This window comes from Neomonachus schauinslandi, chromosome X (assembly GCF_002201575.2).
Source record: "Neomonachus schauinslandi chromosome X, ASM220157v2, whole genome shotgun sequence".
Lineage (NCBI taxonomy): Eukaryota > Metazoa > Chordata > Mammalia > Carnivora > Phocidae > Neomonachus > Neomonachus schauinslandi.
Window position 1 is genome coordinate 790,875 of NC_058419.1, and position 24,779 is coordinate 815,653.

The 24,779-nt window shown below is 40.3% G+C and overlaps 1 protein-coding gene across 1 annotated transcript in view; it reads left to right on the forward strand.

Annotated features, from left to right (window-relative positions):
- F8 (coagulation factor VIII) overlaps positions 1 to 24,779 on the forward strand; it is a 140,541-nt gene that overhangs the window by 59,767 nt on the left and 55,995 nt on the right. The window contains exons 11-13 of the mRNA XM_021682778.1: positions 5,767 to 5,981; positions 8,176 to 8,326; positions 18,188 to 18,397. Coding sequence (XP_021538453.1) covers positions 5,767 to 5,981; positions 8,176 to 8,326; positions 18,188 to 18,397 — 576 coding nt within the window. The remainder of the gene's footprint in view (positions 1 to 5,766; positions 5,982 to 8,175; positions 8,327 to 18,187; positions 18,398 to 24,779) is intronic.

Consider the following 24,779-nt stretch of genomic DNA (forward strand, 5'->3'; position numbering starts at 1 on the left):
AGTGGCTGCACCAGTTTGCATTTCCACCAACAGTGTAGGAGTGTTCTCCTTTCTCTGCATCCTTACCAACATTTATTTACTGTCTTGTTAATTTTAGCCATTCTGACTGGTATGAGGTGGTATTTCATTGTGGTTTTGATTTGTATTTCTGTGATGCCAAGGGATGTGGAGCATTTTTCATGTGTCTGTTGGCCCTTTGTATGTCTTCTTTGGAGAAATGTCTGTTCATGTCTTCTGCCCATTTCTTGATTGGATTATTTGTTCTTTTGGTGTTGAGTTTGATAAGTTCTTTATAGATCTTAGATACTAGCCCTTAATCTGATATGTCATTTGCAAATATCTTCTCCCATTCTGTTGGTTGTCTTTTGGTTTTGTCAACTGTTTCCTTTGCTGTGCAAATGCTTTTTATTTTGATGAAGTCCCAATAGTTCCTTTTTGCTTTAGTATCCCTTGCCTTTGGAGACGTGTCTAGCCAGAAGTTGCTGCAGCCCAGGTCGAAGAGGTTGCTGCCTGTGTTCTCCTCTAGGATTTTGATGGATTCCTGTCTCACATTTAGGTCTTTCATCCATTTTGAGTCTATTTTTATGAATGCTGTAAGGTGAGCATTTTTTCATCCATGTTCATTAGGGATATTGGTCTGTAATTATCCTTTTTGGGGGGGTCTTTGTCTGGTTTTGGGATCAAGGTAATGCTGGCCTCATAGAAAGAGTCTGAAAGTTTTCCTTCTATTTCTACTTTTTGAAACAGCTTCAGAAGAATAGGTATGATTTCTTCTTTAAATGTTTGGTAGAATTGCCTGGGAAGCCATCTGGCCCTGGGCTCTTGTTTCTTGGGAGATTTTTGATTACTGCTTCAATTTCCTTTCTGGTTATGGGTCTGTTCAGATTTTCTATGTCTTCCTGTTTCAGTTTTGGTGGTTTATATGTCTCTAGGAAAGCATCCATTTCTTCCAGATTGCCTGGTTTTTTGGCATATAGTTGCTCATAATATATTCTTAAAATTGTTTGTATTTCTTTGGTGTTGGTTATGATCTCTCCTCTTTCATTCATGATTTTATTAATTTGGGTCCTTTCTCTTTTCTTTTTGATAAGTCTGGCCAGGAGTTTATCAATCTTATTAATTCTCTCAAAGAATCAGCTCCTAGTTTCGTTTGATCTGTTCTACTGTTCTTTTGGTTTCTATTTCATTGATTTCTGTTCTAATCTTTATTATTTCTCATCTCATGATGGGTTTAGGCTTTATTTGCTGTTCTTTCTCCAGCTCCTTTAGGTGTATGTTTAGCTTGTGTTTGAGACTTTTCTCATTTTTTGAGAAAGGCTTGTATTGCTATGTTTTTCCTTCTTAGGACCAACTTTGCTGCATCCCAAAGGTTTTGAATGGTTTTGTTTTCATTTTCATTAGTTTCCATGAATTTTTTTAATTCTTCTTTAATTACCTGGTTGACCCATTCTATTCTTTAGTAAGATGCTCTTTAGTCTCCATGTATTTGAGTTCTTTCCAACTTTGCTCTTGTGATTGAGTTCAAGTTTCAAAGCATTTTGGTCTGAAAATATGCAGGGAATAATCCCAGTCTTTTGGTACCGGTTGAGACCTGATTTGTGACTCAGTATGTGATCTATTCTGGAGAATGTTCCATGGGCACTAGAGAAGAATGTGTATTTTGTTACTTTAGGATGGAATGCTCTGAATATATCTGTGAAGTCCATCTGGTCCAGTGTGTCATTCAAAGCCCTTATTTCCTTATTGATCTTCTGGTTAGATTATCTGTCCATTGCAGTGAGTGGGGTGTTAACGTCCCCTACTATTATTGTATTATTATCATTGTGTTTCTTTAATTTTGTTATTAATTGGTGTATATAATTGGCTGCTCCCATGTTAGGGGCATAAATATTTACAATTGTTAGATATTTTTGTTGTATAGACTCTTTAATTATGATATAGTATCCTTCCTCATCTTTTATTACAGTCTTTGGTTTAAGATCTAATCTCTCTTATAGAAGGATTGCCACCCAGCTTTCTTTTGAAGTCCATTAGCATGATAAATCGTTCTCCACCCCCTCACTTTCAATCTGGAGGTGTCTTTGGATCTAAAATGAGTCTCTTGCAGACAGCATATGGATGAGTCTTGCTTTTTTATCCAATCTGATACCCTGTGTCTTTTGATTGGGGCATTTTGATTGGCTCATTTACATTCAGAGTAACTATTGAAAGATATGAATTTAGTGCCATTATATTACCTGTAAAGTCACTGTTTCTGTAGGTTGTCTCTGTTCCTTTCCGGTCTGTTATTTTTGGGCTCTCTCTTCACTTATAGGATGCCTTTTTTTATTTCATGCAGGGCTGGTTTAGTGATCACAAATTCTTTTAGTTTCTTTTTGTCCTGGCAGCTTTTGTCACTCCTTCTATTTTGAATAACATCCTAGCTGGATAAAGTATTCTTAGCTGCATATTTTTCTCATCTAGCACCCTGAATATGTCTTGCCAGTCCTCTCTGGCTTGCCAGGTCTCTGTGGATAGATCTGCTGCCAATCTAATATTTCTACCCTTGTAGGTTGTTCTTTTATTTCTCCAGAAAGGGACTCTCTAGTGTCTTCTCTGCTTTTCTCAAGCCTAGCTAGTATCTTTGTAATTGTTATTCTGAACTCTAGTTCCAACATCTTACTTATATCCATACTGATTAGGTCCCTGGCAGTCAATACTGCCTCTTGTTCTCTTTTTTGAGGTGAGTTTTTTCATCTTGTCATTCTGTCCAGAGAAGAATAGATGAACAAGAGAACAAAATATTAAAATGGCAACAATGACCCCAGATATACACTAAACACTAAAATATACACTAAACAAACCAGAAGAGACCTGAAACCAAAAAAGAGAGAAAGAGAGAGAATATAATCAAGACAGGTGAACAGAACAGAGCAATATACTGGACCCTGTGTGTATTTTGGTCTATTAGAAAACTAGATCCTAAAATTGTAAAGAAAGAAAAACTCATATACGTATAAAAATACAGTTAAATACAATGAAAGGATGGAATGTAACTGTAAAAATGGAAATTAAAAGACAAGAAAAAAAAACAACAAAAAAGGAAGGGATGTAAACAAGCAGGTGAACAGAGCAGAACAGTACACGATCTCCTGAGTATATTTTGGTCAGTTTGTTAAACTACATCTCAAAATTGTAAAGAAAGAAAACATATACATACAAAAATAAAATTAAATACATTGAAAGGATAGAATGTAACTGTAAAGATGAAAATTAAAAAGACTTTAATAAAACAGGGCGCCTGGGTGGCTCAGTTGGTTACACAACTGCCTTCAGCTCAGGTCATGATCCTGGAGTCCTGGGATCAAGTCCCGCATCGGGCTCCCTGCTTGGCAGGGAGTCTGCTTCTCCCTCAGACCCTCCCCCATCTCATGTGCTCTCTTTCTCATTCTCTCTCTCTCAAATAAATAAATAAAATCTTTAAAAAAAAAAGACTTTAATAAAACAAAAAGCAAACAAATAAAAAAAACAAAAAAGGAAGAAGAAAAAGAAAAACAACAACAACAAAAAACAGACTATGATCAGACAGATGAATAGAACAGATCCATACACTAGATTTTGGGTGTATTTTGGTCTGTTAGAAACTGCATCCCAAAAGAAAGAAAGAAAAACATATATATATATATATATATACACACACACACACACACACACACACACACACACAAATAAAATTAAATAGAATGATGGGATAAAATATAACTGTAAAAATGAAAATTTAAAAAGATTTTAAAAAGAATGAGGCGCCTGGGTGACTAAGTTGGTTAAACGACTGCCTTTGGCTCAGTTCATGATCCCAGGCTCCTGGGATCGGGCCCCTTATCGGGCTCCCTGCTCCATGGGAAGCCTGCTTCTCCCTCTCCCACTCCCCCTGCTTGTGTTCCCTCTCTCACTGTCTCTCTCTGTCAAATAAATAAATAAAATCTTTAAAAAAAATAGAAGGCAACTGTCTAAAAAAAAAGATTTAAAAAGGAGCTCATAAAATAAGAAATTCGTTGAAAAAGGAAAGAAAAAAAATTAAAGTTGAAAGACTAAAGAATCATGGTAAAAAAGCCATGGATTCTATGTGCATTATTCCCCTAGCGCTGGAGTTCTGCCGTTCTCATTAATCGGTAAACTTGGTCTTGGCTGGCTGTTCTTGCTGATCTTCTGGGGGAGGGGCCTGTTGCCGTGGTTCCCAAATGTCTTTGCCGGAGGCGGAATTGCCCCGCCTTTGCCCAGTCTGGGCTAAGTAATCTGCTCAGGTTTGCTCTCCGGAGCTTTTGTTCCCGCAAGCTTTCTGTACAGCTTTGGAGGCCGAGAGTGAAAATGGTGGCCTCCCAATCTCCGCCCCGGAGGAGCCGAGAACTCGGGGCCCCGCTCCTCAGTGCACCCCCAGAGAAAAGCAGTCAGTCACTCCCATCTCCCCGGTCTCTGGCCGCACTCCATGCTCACCCAGCCTGTGACCCAGCATTTCTATCTCTGGCACACGACCCCGTGTGTAGTCTCCGAACCCAGCAGATCACTGTGGTGTGCTCCCATGCCACTCCTCCCAGGGGAGGAAGGGGAGTCTCCCCAGATCTGCCACTTCTTGGGTCCCTGCTGGAGGAGCAGTGGCCCGACTGTGCCACGGATCACGGTTTATGGCAACCCCGAGCTGAGAGCCCGCGCCTGGGCTCTGTCTCTGCAGCCGGCTTCCCCGCTCTGATACCTGGGAGCTCTACCGCACTCAGGCACCCCCGGTCTTTCTGTGACCCTGAGGGTCCTGAGACCACACTGTCCCAGCGAGGGTTCCCCCCCCCCCCCCTTAGCCACTGGAGTGACGTCCCTCAGCGGACAGACTTCTAAAAGTTCCGATTCTGTGCTCCGCAGCTCTATCACTTGCCAGTAGCGCTTGCCAGAGGCTCCCTTCCCCCGCAGTCTATCTTCCCGAATATCGCCTCGGATTCACTTCTCCTCACGTCCTACCTTCCAGAAAGTGGTCGCTTTTCTATTCATAGAGTTGTAGCTATTTTCTTCGATCTCTGGTTGAGTTCACAGGTGTTCAGAATGATTTGATAGCTATCTAGCTGAATTCCTGGGACCAGACGAAATTTAGGTCTCCTACGCCTCCACCATCTTGGACTCTTCCCTCCTGCAAGTTTTTTATCGTGATGAAGTCCCAATAGTTCCTTTTTGCTTTTGTTTCCCTTGCCTTTGGAGACGTGTCTAGCAAGAAGTTGCTGCAGCCGAGGTCAAAGAGGTTGTTGCTTGTGTTCTCTTCTAGGATTTGATGGATTCCTGTGTCACATTTAGGTCTTTCATCCATTTTGAGTTTATTTTTGTGTATAGTGTAAGAAAATTCTTCTGCATGTGGCTGTCCAATTTGCCCAACCCCATTTGTTGAAGAGACTGTCTTTTTTCCATTGGACATTCTTTCCTGCTTTGTTGAAGATTAATTGACCACAGAGTTGTGGTTCATTTCTGGATTTCCTATTCTGTTCCATTGATATATGTGCCTGTTTTTGTGCCGGTACCATACTGTTTTGATCACTATAGATTTGTAATAAAACTTCAAGTCCTTGACCCACTTTTATTGTAAAACAATTGTGTGAATCTTAAGCTTATAATAGGCGCAAATTTAGTTTCAATTTATTGAGAAGCTTCACATGTACATATAAATTGGTAGAGCCCTCGAAATAACAGGATTTACCAATATGTGGCTTGTTATACTCTAATCAAGATATTTTGCGGTTTGGGTATGGGTAGGCATGAAACATTTGAAAGATATGCCAATTCTGCCAGGAGAGGTATTCAAGTATAAATGGACAGTGACTGTAGAAGATGGGCCAACTAAATCAGATCCTCGGTGCCTGACCCGATATTACTCAAGCTTCATTAATCTGGAGAGAGATCTAGCTTCAGGACTCATTGGCCCTCTACTCATCTGCTACAAAGAATCTGTAGATCAAAGAGGAAACCAGGTGAGTTCATGTTTTTCAAAGTTCTGGGTTTGATGGACTGATGATGCATATGAACTTTCAGATATTTCCTATACTCTCTCAGTGTACATCCCCCTATAGTCTGCAGAAAATATAATAGTCTGCAGTATTGGCCAATAAAAGAAATGAGCTGGGTTTCTCACAGCTGTTTTTGAATTTAGTTTGGTTTAATAAACTTGCCTGCTGGATAGGTAGGAGAGCCTCTCCTATTATATTCCTTTTTTTTTTTTAAGATTTTTTATTTATTTATTTAACAGAAAGAGACAGCGAGAGAGGGAACACAAGCAGGGGGAGTGAGAGAGGGAGAAGCAGGCCTCCCGCTGAGCAGGGAGCCCGATGCGGGGCTCAATCCCAGGACCCTGGGATCATGACCTAAGCTGAAGGCAGACGCTTAATGACTGAGCCACCCAGGCGCCCCTCCTATTATATTCCCATAATACTCATTCCCAGTCTAAAATTTCACTTTCTGGTGGCCACTGCCTGGGTCACTTGGAAGAGGATGTGACTCTTGATCTTGCGGTCATGAGTTCAAGCCTCTCATTGGGTGTAGCAATTACTTATATAAATAAAACTTTAAAAAATTTAAAATTCCACTTTCTGTAAATGATCTTGCTCATTTTTACATGTTGAACTACCACTCATTTTTAGATGACCCATGAATCTGTATCAGAGTCTAGACTTCTCCCCTGGATGTCTCATCATGAGTGACTCAAAGACACCTCAAAATGAACATATCTGCAGCATCTAGCATAGTGCATGGCATGTAGTAGGAATTCAATAAATATTTGTTGAGCAGAATACAGGGAAAGATATAAAATATTTCAGAAATGTTTAGAATTTAGACCACTTATACTGCTTTAAGAAAATAAAGCTAGGGGTGCCTGGGTGGCTCATTCGTTAAGCATCTGCCTTCAGCTCAGGTCATGATCCCAGGGTCCTGGAATCGAGCCCCACATCAGGATCCCTGCTTCTCCCTCTCCCGCTCCCCCTGCTTGTGTTCCCTCTCTCGCTGTGTCTCTCTCTGTCAAATACATAAATAAAATCTTTAAAAAAAAGAAAAAGAAAAAGAAAATAAAGCTAAATTCTCTGCATAAGGAAAGCCTAATGCTGGGGTGCCTGGGTGGCGCAGTTGGTTAAGCACCCAATTCTTGAATGTGGTTCAGGTCATGATCTCAGGGTTGTGAGATCAAACCCCACATCAGGCTCTGTGCTCACTGCAGGGTCTGCTTAGGACTCTCTCTCTCCTTCTGCCACTCCCCCTCAAAATAAATAACTAAAATCTTTTTTTAAAAAGAAGAAAGGAAAGCCTAGTGCTTCTCAAAAACTCATTGCTTGCATCAGAATAACTCGTTGCCATATTGCTGAGACTTGACTGGATGTCAGTTTGGTTATTTACTACATAGGATTTTTACTAGTCTGAAAACATTTCCTTGGTTTAGAGAGTAAAGCACGTGAATTTTAAAACACATGACACACAAACCCAAAAAGGCATATATTTGGGCAAGTACCTGTCCTGACAAATTTTTCCTAATTATAGTTTTTTTCACCAGTTTTTTGGAAGAGGACTGAAATGTACCTCTATATTTTCCAATGTCCTCTCCTCAGCATTTTGGTTTCTGTAGTGCTAGGTTATGCAAAATGAAACTTATACATATTAATGAAGTTTACACATTAAATCTTAACAGAATCAATTAGCAAATAACTCATAACTTTGGTTCATATACAAACTGCTCTTCTAAAAAGAACTTTAAACTTTTTTAACAGAAAACTTTAGATATTAGTGTTAGTTAACATTTTATGACCCATCTTAACTTTGTTATTTGATTTCTGTTTCTATTTTTAATTTTTTATAGATTGGTAGCTTTATGGAAAGGCAAGCCTTTCCATAAAGCCTTTATGTCTTTCCATAAAGTTTAGGAAAGACATTAATCTTCCTTGACTTGACTAAGTTGTTTAAGAAAAACACTGAATAATCACTTGGTCTTTAAAGTTGCCCTGAGGACACATTTGCTCTAAAGTTACACTCACTGCTACTCCCAGGCCCTGGTATATGTGCACATATGTAGACTGCTAATTTTTATGGGACAATACTAATAGCATTTCTTTCTTTATGATCAAAGTGATTATTCACTTATTATTATTATTATTTATTTATTTCAATATGTGTAATTAACAGATGATGTCGGACAAGAGAAATGTCATCCTGTTTTCTGTATTTGATGAGAATCGAAGCTGGTACCTCACAGAGAATATGCAGCGCTTCCTCCCCGATGCAGATGTAGTGCAGCCCCATGATCCAGAGTTTCAAGTCTCTAACATCATGCACAGTAAGTAAAGCAGCACTCAAGTCCAGTGGGTAATGGATAAAGGAAAACTGAAGCCACCAAATTGATGTCCAGATAATGGATTAACTTATATGCCATGTAAGAGTCATATTTCCTTAAAAATTGTTACATGGGGGTGTCTGGATGGCTAGGTCAGCTAAGCATCTGACTTGATTTCAGCTCAGGTCATGATCTCCGGGTCGTGGCATCGGTCCCTGTGTCAGGCTCCATGCTCAGTGGGGAGTTGGCTTGAGATTCTCTCTCCCTCTCCCTCTGCCCATCCCCCTTACACAAGCTCTCTCTCTCTCTCTCTCTAAAATAAATAAATCTTTTAAAAAATTAATATATATGAACGTATACAGTTTTATATAAAGGCTTAATTATGATCATATACTGCATATATTTTTTTTCTTTTAGAAGGGATTTCAAAGGATAAATCAAATAAGACACAACTTTCGTTTACCCAAATACGCATAATCCATCCTTAATATAAAATGCACTCAGGGTTCCTAGCTGGCTCAGTTGATAGGGTGTGCAACTCTTGAACTCGGGGTTGTAAGTTTGAGCCCCTTGTTGGGTGTAGAGATTACTTAAAACTAAAATCTTTATTGAGGTAGAATTGACATATAAAAATTATATATATTTAAGGTGTACAAAATGATTTTTTTTGTGTTTACTTGGCTGCCTCCTCCCTTTTATCTCTGTTTCCTTCCATATTACACCTTCCCACTAACCTTTTCATATCCATGTAGCCCATGTTAAAATTTTCTCCATGATTATATAATCATATATATAAACATATAAACACATATAAACACACACAAACACGTATGTAGCCTTAGTCTGCTAGGCCTGCCATAACAAAGTACCAAAGAATGGGTGGCTTCAATAGCAGAGATTTACTTCCTTACAATTCTGGAGGCTAAAGGTCTGAGATCCAGATTCAGCAGGATTGGTCTCTTCGGGGGCCTCTTTCATTGGCTTGTAGATAGCCACTTTCTGTGCCCTCACATGGTCTTTCCTGTGTGCATGTACATGTCTGGGTACAAATTTCATATGTTTTTTTTAATTTAAATTCAATTAGCCAACATATAGTACATCATCAGTTTCAGATGTAGTGTTCAACAATTCATTATTTGCATATAACCCTCAGTGCTCCATGCAATACATGCCCTCCTTAATACCCATCACCCAGTTACCCCATCCTCCACCCCCCTCCCCTCTGTAACCCTCAGTTTGTTTCCTAGAGCCAAGAGTCTCTCATGGTTTGTCTCCCTCTCTGATTTCTTCCCACTCAGGTTTCCCTCCCTGTCCCTATGGTCCTCCGTGTTATTCCGTATGTTCCACAAATAAGTGAAACCATATGATAATTGACTTTCACTTAGCATAATCTCCTCCAGGCCCATCCATGTTGATGTAAAGTTGGGTATTCATCCTTTCTGATGGCTGAGTAATATTCCATTGTGTGTATGGACCACATCTTCTTTATCCATTCTTCTGTTGAAGGGCATCTCGGCTCCTTCCACAGTTTGGCTATTGCGGACATTGCTGCTATGAACATTGGGGTGCATGTGGCCCTTCTTTTCACTACATCTGTGTCTTTGGGGTAAATACCCAGCAGTGCAATTGCTGGGTCATAGGGTAGCTCTATTTTCAACTTATTGAGGAACCTCCACACTGTTTTCCAGAGTGACTGCACCAGTTTGCATTCCCACCAACAGTGTAAGAAAAAAAAAAAGAAATGGAAAATTTTAAACTGAAAGATAAATGAATCATGAGAAAAAACTTCATATTATATATACTATTTTTCCCTAGCGCTGGAGTTTTGCAGTCCTGTGTGCTCCATAAACTTGGTGTTTGCCTGTTGTTCCAGCTGGTCTTCTGGGGGAGGGGCCTGCTGTGCTGATGCTCAGGTGTCTTTGCCTGGGTGGAGTTGCACCGCCCCTTGCCGGGGGCTGGCCTCAGTGTAAGCTGCTTCTGGTGGCTCTTTGTGGCTTTTGTTCCCTGAAGGCTTTCTGTGCCTCTTTAGAGGATGAATATTAAAATGGCCACGCCCTGATCTCCAGCCCCAGACCTGAAAGATCACAGTCCCTTCTCTTCAGTAAACCCTCAGGGATAAGCAGTCTTCACTTCTGTGTGTGCCAAACTGCAAACTCCTGCAGTGTGCACCCACAACAGTCCTCCCAGGGGAAGGCGGAGGGTAGCAGTGTTTTTGCCCTTTGCAAGGCCTGCACACAGAGAGCGGTTGCCCAATCATGCCGTGGTTCGTGGTTTATGGCGAACTGAGCTGAGAGCCCCCTCCTGGGCTCACTGACCATAACTGGTTTCCCTGCTCCAACGCTTGGGAATTCTTCAGGCTCAGGCACCCCTGTTCTTTCTGTGACCCCAGGGATCCTGAGACCACACTGTCCCACCTAGGATTCTGCCCTGCTTTGCCACCTGAGCACCTTTCAGGCAGGGAAGTCCCTCACCAGAGCTGACTTCTAAAAGTTCCAATTTTGTAGTCCACTGCTGTATCACTTTCTGGTAGCTGGCTGATTGAGGCTCCCTCCCCCCATGGTTTATTTTCTGTTATGTTGGTTCAGATTCACTTCTCCATACCTCCTACCTTGCAAAAAGTGGTTGCTTTTCTATTTGTAGAATTGCAGCAATTTTTTCCTTAGATCTCAGTTTGAGCTCACAGGTGTTCAGAATGATTTGACAGCTATCTAGCTGAATTCAAGGGACTAGATGAAATGAGGTCCCCTACTCTTCTGCCATCTTGCCTCCCCTCCACAAATTTCCTTTTCTTATAAAGACACCAGTCATAGGGGCGCCTGGGTGTCTCAGTCAGTTGAGTATCCAACTCTTGGTTTCAGTTCAGGTCATGATCTCAGGGTTGTGAGATTGAGCCCTGCATTGGGCTCCATGCTCAGTGGGAAGTCTGCTTGAGTTTCTCTCTTTCCATCTCCCTCTGCATGCCCCTCTCTCTCAAATAAATAAAATAAATCTTTAAAAAAAAAAGACAGTAGTCATATAAGACCTCATTTTAATGAATGACTTATTTAAAGACCCTGTCTCTAAATACAGTCACATTCTGAGACACAAGGGGTTAGAACTTCAACATATGAATTTGGACAGGAGCACAATTCAACCTATTACAAAAATACATATGTGTATGTGTTTTATACATACACACAAATCAGAATGGTCAAAAATATGATAAAGAATTTCAGTCTTGGGGCACCTGGGTGGCTCAGTCATTAAGCATCAGTCACTCTGGGAGACAACTTGGCAGGTTCTTATAAATTTAAACATATACTTAACATATGATCCAGAAGTACCACTCCTGGGTATTTTCCCTAGAAAAATGAAAACTTATGTTCACACAAAAACCTGCCCATGAAGGTTTACAGAAGCTCTATCCATAAGTGTTAAAACTTGGAAACAGAGAACTTAAGTCTTGACCCAGGGGTACCCCAGAAGCACTCACCCTGTGGTCATGCAGCCCACTCTTGGAGCAGCACCAGGAAGGAAAGCCACACCAGAAGGGGAGAAATGCCTCAAGGATGAAGCTACCAATCAGGAGGAACCAGAGGCTAGAGTCTAAGCCCAGAGTGAAACTGTATGGAGAACCTGTGAGAGCAGCACATACATGTTGCTGAGAGTGAAATCCTCTTCTTCATTTACCACTTCTGAGGTTCACCCCTCTGCACCCAGCTCCAGTGATGAGGAAATAATTGAATTCTTTGTCCAGGAGCTGAGTAAGCAGCGCTCCCCCTGACCACAGGGACCCAGAAGAGCCCGTCTCTCCTTTCTGCACACTGCACTTGGCACCCTGCCTTCCTTGCCCTGACTTGACTTGAAATTGGCTGAAGACTACAGGAGAATGCCTCTTACCCACTTCCCATCCCAACTGGCAAATTCCAAGTGATGTGGCCTCACTGGCACCACGCCCACATGTGGTGGGAATTTCACATCCCCTTGTTCTAGATTCACTTTAAGGTTTAATGCCTTTGAATTTCTGTTTGCTTTGTAAATACATACACATGTATGTATGCATTTGTGTTTTGCAGGATGGGGGAGAAAATTTTTTGGTTTTGATAAAATTGGGTGTGAGGAGATTTTGAATGCTAGAGCTCCAAGCTTGTTCCATTTGGGGCCAGCAATTTAAAGTGGGGGGATGTCCCACCAAACTAAGAGACTCTCCCCCCAAACCAGGGACCTCCTTCCCACTAGTGCCTTCCCCCTTGCTTTCTTTTTCTTTTTAAAGATTTTATTTATTTGAGAGAGAGAGAAAGAATGAGCAATGGTGAGGGGCGGTGGGGAGAGAGAGAGAGAGAAGCAGACTCCCTACTGAGCAGGAAGCCTGATGCAGGGCTCGATCCCAGGACCCAGAAATCATGATCTGAGCTGAAGGCATATGCTTAACTGGCTGAGCCACCCAGGTGCCCTACCCTCCCCCTTTCTATGAGGAATTAAGATGCTATAACTTTTTGGAAACTCAGTTTTGGGGGGTTTTATTTGGATATGTTTTGGGGTCCATGCCATTTTTATCCCCTGGGGAAAACTTGATGACGAAGAAAGGAAAAAAGGAGGAAACCTGTCCTTTCCCCCCTTCACCTGTAGCTTCTTGAAAATGGGCCTCTGTAGAACAAATGTGCCAGTTTTTATTAAAAAACAAAATAAAAAACTTGGAAACAATCAGAACGTCCCACAGTAAGCAAATGATTAAACAAACTGTGGTACATCCATACACTTGAATATTTTTCAGCAATAAAACAGAATGAACTATTGATATACACAACATGAATGAACCTCAAAGGCATTAAGCCGAGTGATAAGATCCAGTCTCAAAAGGTGACATACTGTATTATTTCATTTACAAGGCGTTCTGGTGAAGGCAGTGGTTATCAGAGCTTGGAGTGGAGGAGGAGTTTGACTATTTGCAATGAAGAACTCCAGTACAAGGGAGTTTTCTATGTTAAGTGAGATGTTCTGTATCATGACTGTGCTCGTGGTTATACACATTAACATATGTGCTAAAACTCATAAAACTGTGCACCAAATAAGAATCAATTTTACTCTGTAAACTTCTATTTTTATTTTTTAAAGTAATCTCTGCACCCAACATGGGGCTTGAACTCACAACCCTGAGATCAAGAGTCACATGCTCCTCCAACTGCTGGGGTATGTCTCATATAGCAGTGTTTGTAGTGCCTAAAACAGAAAAACTAAAATCAAAGATGATGCCTATTGTTAGAGGAAGGTTGAATATATTCTGGCACACCCATAATATGAAATATTATGAAGCCATTAAAAAGAATGAATTAGCGGGGCACCTGGGTGGCTCAGTCGGTTAAGTGTCTGCCTTCAGCTCAGGTCATGATCTCTGACTCCTGGGATCGAGCCCCACGTCGGGCTCCCCGCACCATGGGGAGCCTGCTTCTTCCTCTCCCTCTGCTTGCTGCTCCACCTGCTTGTGCTCTCTCTTTCTCTCTGACAAATAAATAAATAAATAAAATCTTTTTTTAAAAAAAAAGAATGAATTAGAGCTGTACCCAGCTACTTGAAGCAATTTCTATGAAATATTGTTGAATAATATATTGCAGGTGCAGAAAAAGTGTATATAATATGATCTCATTTTTGTAAAATAAACAATGACCACAAAAGAGAAACCATAGATATGTATGCATATAGGTCTATGTAGAGAATGATATGGTTTCAAGACAGAATGATATGTTCTAATTGTTCTGGATTGGGGTCTTTCCTCAGTATTTCTTTTTTTTTTTTTTTAAGATTTTATTTATTTATTTGAGAGAGAGAATGAGAGAGAGAGAGCAGGAGAGGGGGGAGGGTCAGAGGGAGAAGCAGACTCCCTGCCGAGCAGGGAGCCCGATGCGGGACTCGATCCTGGGACTCCAGGATCATGACCCGAGCCAAAGGCAGTCGCTTAACCAACTGAGCCACCCAGGCGCCCCTCCTCAGTATTTCTAATCATATCTCTAGCACTTTACTCCCACTTTGTTTCAAGAACAAAATTTTGTAAATTATATCAAGAAATACTAGGGCAATATAAGTCTTGAGAAGAGGGATTTGATGTTCTCTTTTTTCAAATCCAATCCATTTAGCCCATCTGCAGGGGATTTATGGTAATATCTTACTTTGTGTTTCCTATTTTTTCTGAATTTTTCTATTTCTCTTTGAGGAGGATTACCCTTTTTTTTTTTTTTTTTTAAAGATTTTTTTATTTATTTGACAGAGAGAGATACAGCGAGAGAGGGAACACAAGCAGGGGGAGTGGAGAGGGAGAAGCAGGCCTCCTGCCAAGCAGGGAGCCCGATGCGGGGCTCGATCCCAGGACCCTGAGATCATGACCTGAGCCGAAGGCAGACGCTTAACGACTGAGCCATCCAGGCGCCCCACCCTTTTTTTTTTTTTTATGTTAAGTTAGTCACCATACATTACATCATGTAGTGTTCCATGATTCATTGTTGGCGTATAACACCTAGTGCTCCATGCAATACATGCCCTCCTTAATACCCATCACCAGGGGGCGCCGGGATGGCTCAGATGGTTAAGCGTCTGCCTTCGGCTCGGGTCATGATCCCGGGGTCCTGGGATCGAGCCCCATATTGGGCTCCTGGCTCAGCGGAGAGCCTGCTTCTCCTTCTCCCTCTCCCTCTGCCTCTCCACCTGCTCATGCTCTCTTTCTCTATATCTCTGTGTCTCAAGTGAATGAATAAAATCTGAAAAAAAAAAAAAAATACCCATCACCAGGGTAACCCATCCCCCCACCCCCCTCCCCTCTAAAACACTGTCTGTTTCTCAGAGTCCATAGTCTCTCATGGTTCATCTCCCCTTCCGATTTCCTCCCCCCCTTCATTTTTCCCTTCCTACTATCTTTTTTTTTTAACATATAATGTATTATGTGTTTCAGAGGTACAAGTCTGTGATTCATCAGTCTTACACAATTCACAGCGCTCACCATAGCACATACCCTCCCCAATGTCCATCACCCAGGCACCCCATCCCTCCCACCCCCCACCACTCCAGCAACCCTCAGTTTGTTTCCTGAGATTAAGAGTCTCTTATGGTTTGTCTCCCTCTCTGGTTTCATCTTGTTTCATTTTTTCCTCCCTTCCCCTATGGTCCTCTGTCTTGTTTCTCGAATTGAGGAGGGTTACTCTTGAAATATTGCCATTCACACAAAGTCTGTTACTTGTTTTATTTTGTGTCCAGAATTATTGAAATATAGTTGACACATAACATTGTGTAGGTTTAAGGTGTTGATTTGGTAGTTTTATATATTGCAAAATGATTACTCCCATAGTGTTAGCTGACACTTCCACCATGTCACATCATTACCATCTCTTTTTTTCTAGTGAGAACATTTCAGATCTCTCTTAGCAAGTTTCAAGTATGTAATACAGTATTATTAACTATAATCACCATGCTGTACATTAGATCCCAAGAATTTATTCGTCTTCTCACTAGTAGTTTGTATCCTTTGACCAACATCTGCCCATTTCCCCCATCCTGCCATCCCTGGTAACCAGCCATTCAACTCTGGTTCTGAGTTCAGCTTTTTTAGATTCCACATATAAGTGGAATCATACAGTATTTGGCTTTCTCTGTCTGACTTATTTCACTGATGATCACATTTCCCTGATGATTAATGTTGAGCACCTTTTCATGTACCTGTTGACCAATTGTATGTCTTCTTCGGAAAAAATTCTATTTAGTTCCTCTGCCCTTTTTAAAAATCAGATTTTGGGGGCGCCTGGGTGGTTCAGATGGTTAAGCCTCTGCCTTCGGCTCAGGTCATGATCCCAGGGTCCTGGGAAAGAGTCCCGCATCGGGCTCCCTGCTCAGCGGGGAGCCTGCTTCTCCCTCTGCCGCTGCCTCTCTCTATCTCTCTCTCTGACGCTCATGAATAAATAAAACATTTAAAAAAATAAATAAATAAAAATCAGATTTTGTTTTGTTATTGAGTTGTATGAGTTCTTTATATATTTTGGATATTAACCCCTTATCAGATAAATGATTTGCTGATATTTTCTCCTGTTCCTTAGGTTGCCTTTTCATTGTGTTGATTGTTTCTTTTCCTGTGCAGAAGCTTTTTAGTTTGATATAACCCCACTTATTAATTTTTCCTTTGTTGCTTGTGCTTTTGGTGTCATATCCAAAAGAATCATTGCCAAAACCAATGTCAAGGAGCTTTTTCCCTGTGTTTCTAGGAGTTTTACAGTTTCAGGTCTTATGTTTAAGTCTTTAATCCATTTCAAGTTAATTTTTGTATGTGGTGTAATGTAAGGCTTCAATTTCATTCTTCTCCATGTGGTTATCCAGTTTTCCCAACACCATTTATTGAAGACACTACCCTTTCCTCACTGAGTATTCTTAACATTTTTTAAAGATTTTATTTATTTATTTGAGAGACAGAGAGCACAAGGGGGGGCAGGAGAGGCAGAAGGAGAGGGAGAAGCAGACTCCCTGCTGAGCAGGGAGCCCGGGATGATGACCTGAGCCAAAGGCAGATGCTTAACCCACTGAGCCACCCAGGCGCCCCCCTCATTGAATATTCTTGACTACATTGTCAAATATTAGTTGACCATATATTTAAGGATTTATTTCTGGGCTCTCGATTCTGTTCCATTAGTCTATGTGTCTATTTTTATGCCAGTACCATATTGCTTTAATTACTACAGCTTTGTAGTATAGCTGGAAATCAGGAAATGTGATGCCTCCAGCTTTGTTCTTTCTCAAGACTGCTGTGGCTGTTCAGGGTCTTTTGTGGTTCCGTATGAACAGTCATATTTTCCATCAGCATTTACCAATAGCTCATTCTCTTTTGCTACCTGTTTGAAATGCTGTCTTTATCATATATTAAATTCCCATTTGTATCTGTGTCTCTTTCTGGATTCTATATTCTGATTGATATATTCATCTATTCTCAATTAGTTGCACTAAACTAAAGTCTGAGCATTGCTTAGTTGATTTGTGGACCACCACCCTGCAGAATAGATATATGGAAGAGGCTTTCAGAAACAATTCCCTTTATAGACTGAAGTCAAAAAGTTACTTTTGTTTAGCTTTTTATTTAGAAATAACTTCAAACTTACAGAAATTCTGCAAGAATAGGATAGAGAACTCCCATATACCCTTTACCCAGATTCACTAATTTTTAATAATTTTCTATATTTGCTTTATCATTCTCTTTTTTCTCTATATACTCACTTCTTTACTTATTTTCTTTTTTAAAAAAGATTTTGTTTATTTATTTGACAGAGAGAGACACAGCGAGAGAGGGAACACAAGCAGGGGGAGTGGGAGAGGGAGAAGCAGGCTTCCCGCCGAGCAGGGAGCCTGATGCGGGGCTCCATCCCAGGACCCTGGGATCGTGACCTGAGCCGAAGGCAGACGCTTAACGACTGAGCCACCCAGGCGCCCCTTATTACTTATTTTCTAATTGAGAACAGGTTGCCCTTTTATCTCTTAGTACTTCATTGTGCATTTCCTATGAATACAGATATTCTCTTATGTAACCAAAGTGTAATTATGAAATTCAGAAAATTTAACATTGATATAATACATTTATCTAATTGGCAGCCAATATTCCGATTGTATAAATCAGTGCCATCTTTTGTAGTATTTCCTCCCTCCAGTTCATGAAGGGTCAAGGTCTGCGATTCTTCTCACTTTGGGTTTGGGACCTAGCTGATCAAGTATTAATAATCTACTTTTTTTGGAAAGTATAATGCTATCTCTTCTTGGGAATAAGGTAATGGACATAACATATAATTATTTCTAATCATATCATGACAATCTCAAATAATAAATCCGGATACTGCTAAAACCTCTTGCTCCCCATTTCTTTTGCAGGCATCAATGGCTATGTTTTTGACAACTTGCAGCTGTCAGTTTGTTTGCATGAGGTGGCATACTGGTACATTCTAAGTGTTGGAGCACAAACTGACTTCCTGTCTGTCTTCTTCTCTGGATATACCTTCAAACACAAAATGGTCTATGAAGACACACTTACCCTATTCCCATTCTCAGGAGAAACTGTCTTCATGTCAATGGAAAACCCAGGTTAGTTATTTATGTTATTCTTTTTTTAAGATTTTATGTATTTATTTGAGAAAGAGAGAGAGAGCGGTGGGAAGAGGCAGACGGAGAGGGAGAAGGAGTCCTAAGCAGATTCTGCACTGAGCTTGGAGCCCAACGCAGGGCTCAATCTCACGACCCTGAGATCAGGGCCTGAGCTGAAACCAAGAGTCGGACACCCAACCAACTGAGCCACCCAGGCACCCCAGTTATTTATATTATTCTTTTACTAACAGCTGTGATCACTTCACTAGCCATGCATTTGCTCATATGTGGCCAATACTAAATGGTTCAAGTGATCTTAATAATTGCAAGGCATTTTAATGACAATATATCAGGTATTTAACTTTAAAGTCTTTCCTCTAAAAAGTGCCTTACTTACCATTGGCCAAAATTATAAGTGTGTTTATTAAACTATAGTGGTGAATATACATTTATACATGCAATTAACATGTGAAGCTAAATATGTTTCTGTGTGCTTTGTGAACTGTGTACTCTTTTTTTTTTTTTTTAAGATTTATTTATTTATTTGAGAGAGCGAGAATGAGAGAGAGTACATGAGAGGGGGGAGGGTCAGAGGAAGAAGCAGGCTCCTCGCTGAGCAGGGAGCCCGATGCGGGACTCGACTCCGGGACTCCAGGATCATGACCTGAGCCAAAGGCAGTCGCTTAACCAACTGAGCCACCCAGGCGCCCCGAACTGTGTACTCTTATAAATACCCCCTAGAAGCCTTTGGGAGTGCATTGTAATCTCTCTTTGTACACATACCCTCAAACCACTGGGAACCCTTCAGGACGAATGTGGCTGGCAGTTTCTCATCTTCTCTCTCCCTCCATAACCACTGCAAGGCTTTTGAAAGCACCAGCCCTGTGATCAGGAGGAACACTGACCTGGCCTAAATCCAACACAGATTGTTGCTTCAATTATACAGTTTAGTAACAAGTGCTAGGCCACTCTGTGCTCCAGTCCCTCCCACCTCTATCATCTGCAGAGGAAAGCACATAAAACTACCTGCAGATTATAGTTATTCTCTTACATGGAAGGCTTTTCTGGAGATAAAACTCTCATGGGAAAATTTCTGGGGAATAAAAGCCAATCTCATCATATATAAACATATGTTCACCTTTATACCCAGAAACTTATCTTACTTAAGTACTGTACTTTTGTGGGAAGTGAGTAAAGAAGAACCTGACAGAACTCCAATAATGTCTCTGAAAGTATCTTTTATATTTATGTTTATGTCTTTGTTATCTGTTTTATATCTAATTTGCAAACCCTGAGAACAGAGACCTTGTTTATCTTATTCATCATAGTTTATAGTTCCTGGCCTATAATAAATGCTTAATAAATATTTTTCCCATTAATGAAGGAATCAAATATGTACGAAAAGATTATGAAACAGTATGTATAATATGGTTGTAATTGTCTAAGCCAAAGAGAGAAAGCGTCTGTATGTGTATGTATGTGTGTATAAGCAGAGAAAAAAATATTTTAAATATCAATATTTTGAGAAGCTTTTAAATTATTTTGGTGATCACTTAAATTCTAAAGACAAATTAAAACTCTGCTTTATGTGTCTTGAGGAAAAAATTTTAATAGAATATCACTAATTACAAAGCTCAAGCCAAAGCCGCTAGAGATTTCCTGTGTTCAACATGGTAAAGTCTGATCCCTTTTGTTTATTTTATTGAGGTAAAATTCACCATTTTAACCTTTTAAAAGTATACAATTCAGTGGCTTCCAGTACATTCACAGTGTTGTGCAACTATTACTATTATCTAATTCCAAAATATTTTTATCACCCCAAAGAGACCCTTTACCATTAAGCAGTCACTCCCCATCCCCCCTTTCCTAACAAGCACTAATCTACTTTCTGTCTGTAGGAATTTGCCTCTTCTATTTCATATAAGTAGAATAATACAATATTTGTCCTTTTGTGTCTGGCTTATTTCATTCAGTGTAATGTTTTCAAGATTCATCCATGTTGTAGTGGGTCTCAATACATCTTTTTATCACTACACACTTCACTTTACACTCTCTGCTTTAACCACACATCACCATAAAAAATAAATGATAATTATATGATGTGATAGAGGTGCTAGCTAATGCTATGGTGGTAATCGTATTGTAATATATTAATGTATCAATCCGCTCTGAGGGATTTCTTCTCATGGGGAAAGGAAACAGGAGGACTCTAGCAACTCTAATCACCACCTGAAGACCTCCACAGTCTTCACAGATACTGAAGCCAGCTCACAGAGCTGCTCAGAGTTTAAGCTGTATCTTCTCCCCAAGGATATGATGCTGGCCCTGCTCCCTGGGGCCTAGGCCTCCATAGCACCTGCCATCCTCACGGCCTGAGGCACCACCACAGTACCCCATCATCCCTGCCCCCAAGCACCAAGCCACCAGAGCACCCCACCCACCAGGGCCTAGGCAGTGGGGCATGCCCCAGAGACCTGGACCCCAGCTAGGACACTGCCCTGTGGTGAAAAGGAAACAAGAGGACCCCAGCCAGCCTCCAACAACTCTCACCGCCACTGCTACCAGACACAGCCTTGGCCACCAAGGGCCTCCCCCTCCATTCTTCACTGACATTAACCTCAGCTGACAGAGCTGCATAGAAATGATGCTACCCTTCCTGTAACTGGACCTGCTGAACCCCACCCACAGGTGAAAGTCACTCCCAATCAAGTCAGTCCATACAGATTGGAGGAGGTGATTGCTCCCTCAAATGTGCAGACATCAAACCTGACACAACCAGAGGAACACAGTAACTTTCCAATGACTGACCCCAGAGAAATGGAAATCTACAAATTGCCTGTAAAGAAACACAAACTTATTATTTTAAGGAAGCTCAGCAAGATATAAGAGAACACAAACAGGCAATTCGATAAAATTAGGAAAATAGTACATTAACAAAATAAGAAGTTCAAAAAAGAGAAATCACTTTAAAAATTCTGGAGCTAAAAAGTACAATGAGTGAAATGGGGGGAAAATACATCAGACTTAATCAAACAGAAGAAAGAATCTGTGAACTCAATAACAAGTCTTTTGAACTTATCCAGTCTGAGAAAAAAAAAAGGAATGAAGAAAGCCTACAGGACTTAAGGGATACCATTAAATTTTTCCCAAGAAGACATACAAATGGCCAATAGGTATATGAAAAGGTGTTCAAATCACTAATCATCAGTAAATGTAAATCAAAACCAAAATGAGATATCACCTCACATCTGTTAGGATGCCTATTATTAAAAAGACAAGAGATAGCAAGTGCTGGTGAAGATATGGAAAAAAAGGAACCCGCGTGCATTGTTGATGGAATGTAAACTGGTGCAGCCACTCTAGAAAACAATATGAGATTCCTCACAAATTAAAAATAGAATGATCCTGGGGCGCCTGAGTGGCTCAGTCGTTAAGCGTCTGCCTTTGGCTCAGGTCATGATCCCAGCGTCCTGGGATCGAGCCCCGCATCGGGCTCCCTGCTCCGCGGGAAGCCTGCTTCTCCTTCTCCCACTCCCCCTGCTTGTGTTCCCTCTCTTGCTGTGTCTCTCTCTGTCAAATAAATAAAATCTTTAAAAAAAAAAAAATAGAATGATCCAGCAATCCCACTTCTGAGTATATAGCCAAAGGAAATGAAATCATGATTTCAAAGACATATCTGCACTCCTGTGTTTATTGCAGCATCATTCACAATAGCCAATATATGGAAATAACCTAAGTGCCTATTGATGGATGAATGGATAAAGGAAATGTGATATATATAATGGAATATTATTCAGCCACAAAAAGGAGAAACCACCATTTATGACAATATGGATGAACCTGGAAGGCATTATGCTAAGTGAAATAAGCCAGACAAGGACAAATACTGTATGGAATCACTTATGTGGGAAATCTAAAAAAAAAAAAGAAGAAGAAAAAGTCAAACTCATGGAAACAGATAGTAGAATGGTGGTTATATCATGTTTTGTAACCTGCTTTGTTTCTTAATGATATATTCAATGTTTTTCTATATATACATCTAATAAATGTAGACGAGCATAATTATTTTTAAAAGATTGCTTAATATTCCATACTAGGGATATTGTACTAGCCTTGGATGACCAAAGAGCTCTTGTCTATTGGAGCCTGAGATGTGCTCCTACCTACCTGTGATCAGCTGGGCTCTGTCTCTCTGGGTTACTTTGATAAAAACTAATTCCAAGATTGATAACAGCTTACAAAAATAATTAGTTCACTGAAAGCCCCGGTTATATCACTGAGGCAGGAGACTAACTGGTCTATATATTTGTAAGTCTCTAACTTGGCTGGGCATCTTATGCCTGTGTCAGAAGTTGGAGGAGGGGATTGGCAGCTGGTGTCTCCAAGGGAATTATAATTCTTTTAATTTTCTTCACAACTGTAACTGTATCTTCTTTCTTATTTTAAATTTTGTACATGTAGAATTTCTTATTTTTATTTGGTTATTTTATTGTTTTTCATCAGAGTCAACTCTTCTTTAAGCTCTTGGGCTGAGATTTAATTAATTATAATGTTTTAAATTAACTTTTATTCATGCGTGTAATACAAAAAGTTGTTCTCATTACAAAATTTCAACAAGTACAGATATAACTTTTTTAAACTACTATTCCCAATCCCAGGCTCTTCTCAGAGTTTGGTGTATGTCATTCCAAACCTGTTTATGGAGTTTCATTTTCCCTTTTCTCAGTCAGTTACTGTCCTTCTTAGGAAAAAAAAGGAACTGGTTATGTCTAAGTTATAACAGTAGAATTTTAAGAGTCAAAGACCTTATTTAAGGGCGCCTGGGTGGCTCAGTTGGTTAAGCGACTGCCTTCGGCTCAGGTCATGATCTCAGAGTCCTGGGATCAAGTCCCACATCGGGCTCCCGGCTCAGCGGGAAGCCTGCTTCTCCCTCTGACCCTCTCCGCTCTCATGCTGTTTCTCTCTCGCTCACTCTCTAATAAATAAATAAATAAAATATTTTTTAAAAAAAAAAGACCTTATTTAAATTACTCATTTCAGCTCCAGTCCTAGTCTACTCTGACCCAACATGGTTTTTTTTCCTTCAAATTTTTATTTAAATTCTAGTTAGTTAGCATATAGGGTAACATTGGTTTCAGGAGTAGAATTCAGGGGCACCTGGGTGGCTCAATCAGTTGAGCGTCTGACTCTTGGTTTCAGCTCAGGTCATGATCTCAGGATGAGATCAAGCCCTGCAATGGGCTCCGTGCTTACCACAGAATCTGGTTGTCTCTCTCCCTCTTCCCCTCCCCCTGCTTGCTCTCTCTCAAATAAATAAATAAAATCTTTTTAAAAAGGAGTAGAATTCAGTGATTCATCACTTACATACAACACCTAGTGCTTATCACAAGTGCCTCCTTAATACCTGTCACTCATCTAGCCCATCTCCCACCCACCTCCCTCCATCAACCCTCAGTTGTTCTCTATAGTTTCTTATGGTTTGTTTGCCTCCCTCTCTTTTTCCCCCTCCCATATGTTCATCTGTTTTGTTTCTTAAATTCCACATGAGTGAAATCATATGATATTTGTCTTTCTCTGACTGACTTATTTCACTTAGCATAATGCACCCTAGCTCCATCCATGTCATTGTGAGTGGCAAGATTTCATTCTTTCTGATGGCTGAGTAATATTCCATTGTGTATGTATACCACATCTTCTTTATCCATTCATCTGTCAGTGGACATGTGGGTCTGTCCATAGTTTGGCTATTGTTGATAGTACTGCCATGAACATCGGGGTACGTGTAGCCCTTTGAATCTGTATTTTTGTATCCTTTGACCTAACCTAGTTTTACACCATCAAAAATATCCTTTAAATGTTATGAAATTAGGCTCCCAGTCCACAAACATATGTTCACTATGGAATCAAATAGGATTTCATTTCTTATTTTTATAACTTGTTTAATTGAAACTTCTAATTGTTTTACTGTTCTTATTATAATGTTTTCCCTTTGGTTATTCTCTTTTTTTTTTTTTTTCAAGAGTTTTATCATACAGTGTATTCTTTTTACTTAGAGACTGACCTCCTGGACCCATGCATCCTCATCCAGTCTGGGCTGGTTCTTTCTAGAATTGACTGAGTATCAGTTATTAACTTGGGACTTTTCTTCATCCTTCTTCAGCATAGGTGCCTCTTTCCTGGATCCCATGTCATCCTATTTTTTAAATATACAATATACTCCTTTGTTTTGAAAACACACTTTCATCACTTCCTGAGAGTGGTTGCTTTAGAAGTAGATTTTCTAAATCTTTGTATGATAGAAAATGTATTCTCATTTCCCATTTGATTATCTGGCTGCACACAGAGTGCAATGTGCATTAATTCTGAAATGCATTTGACCATA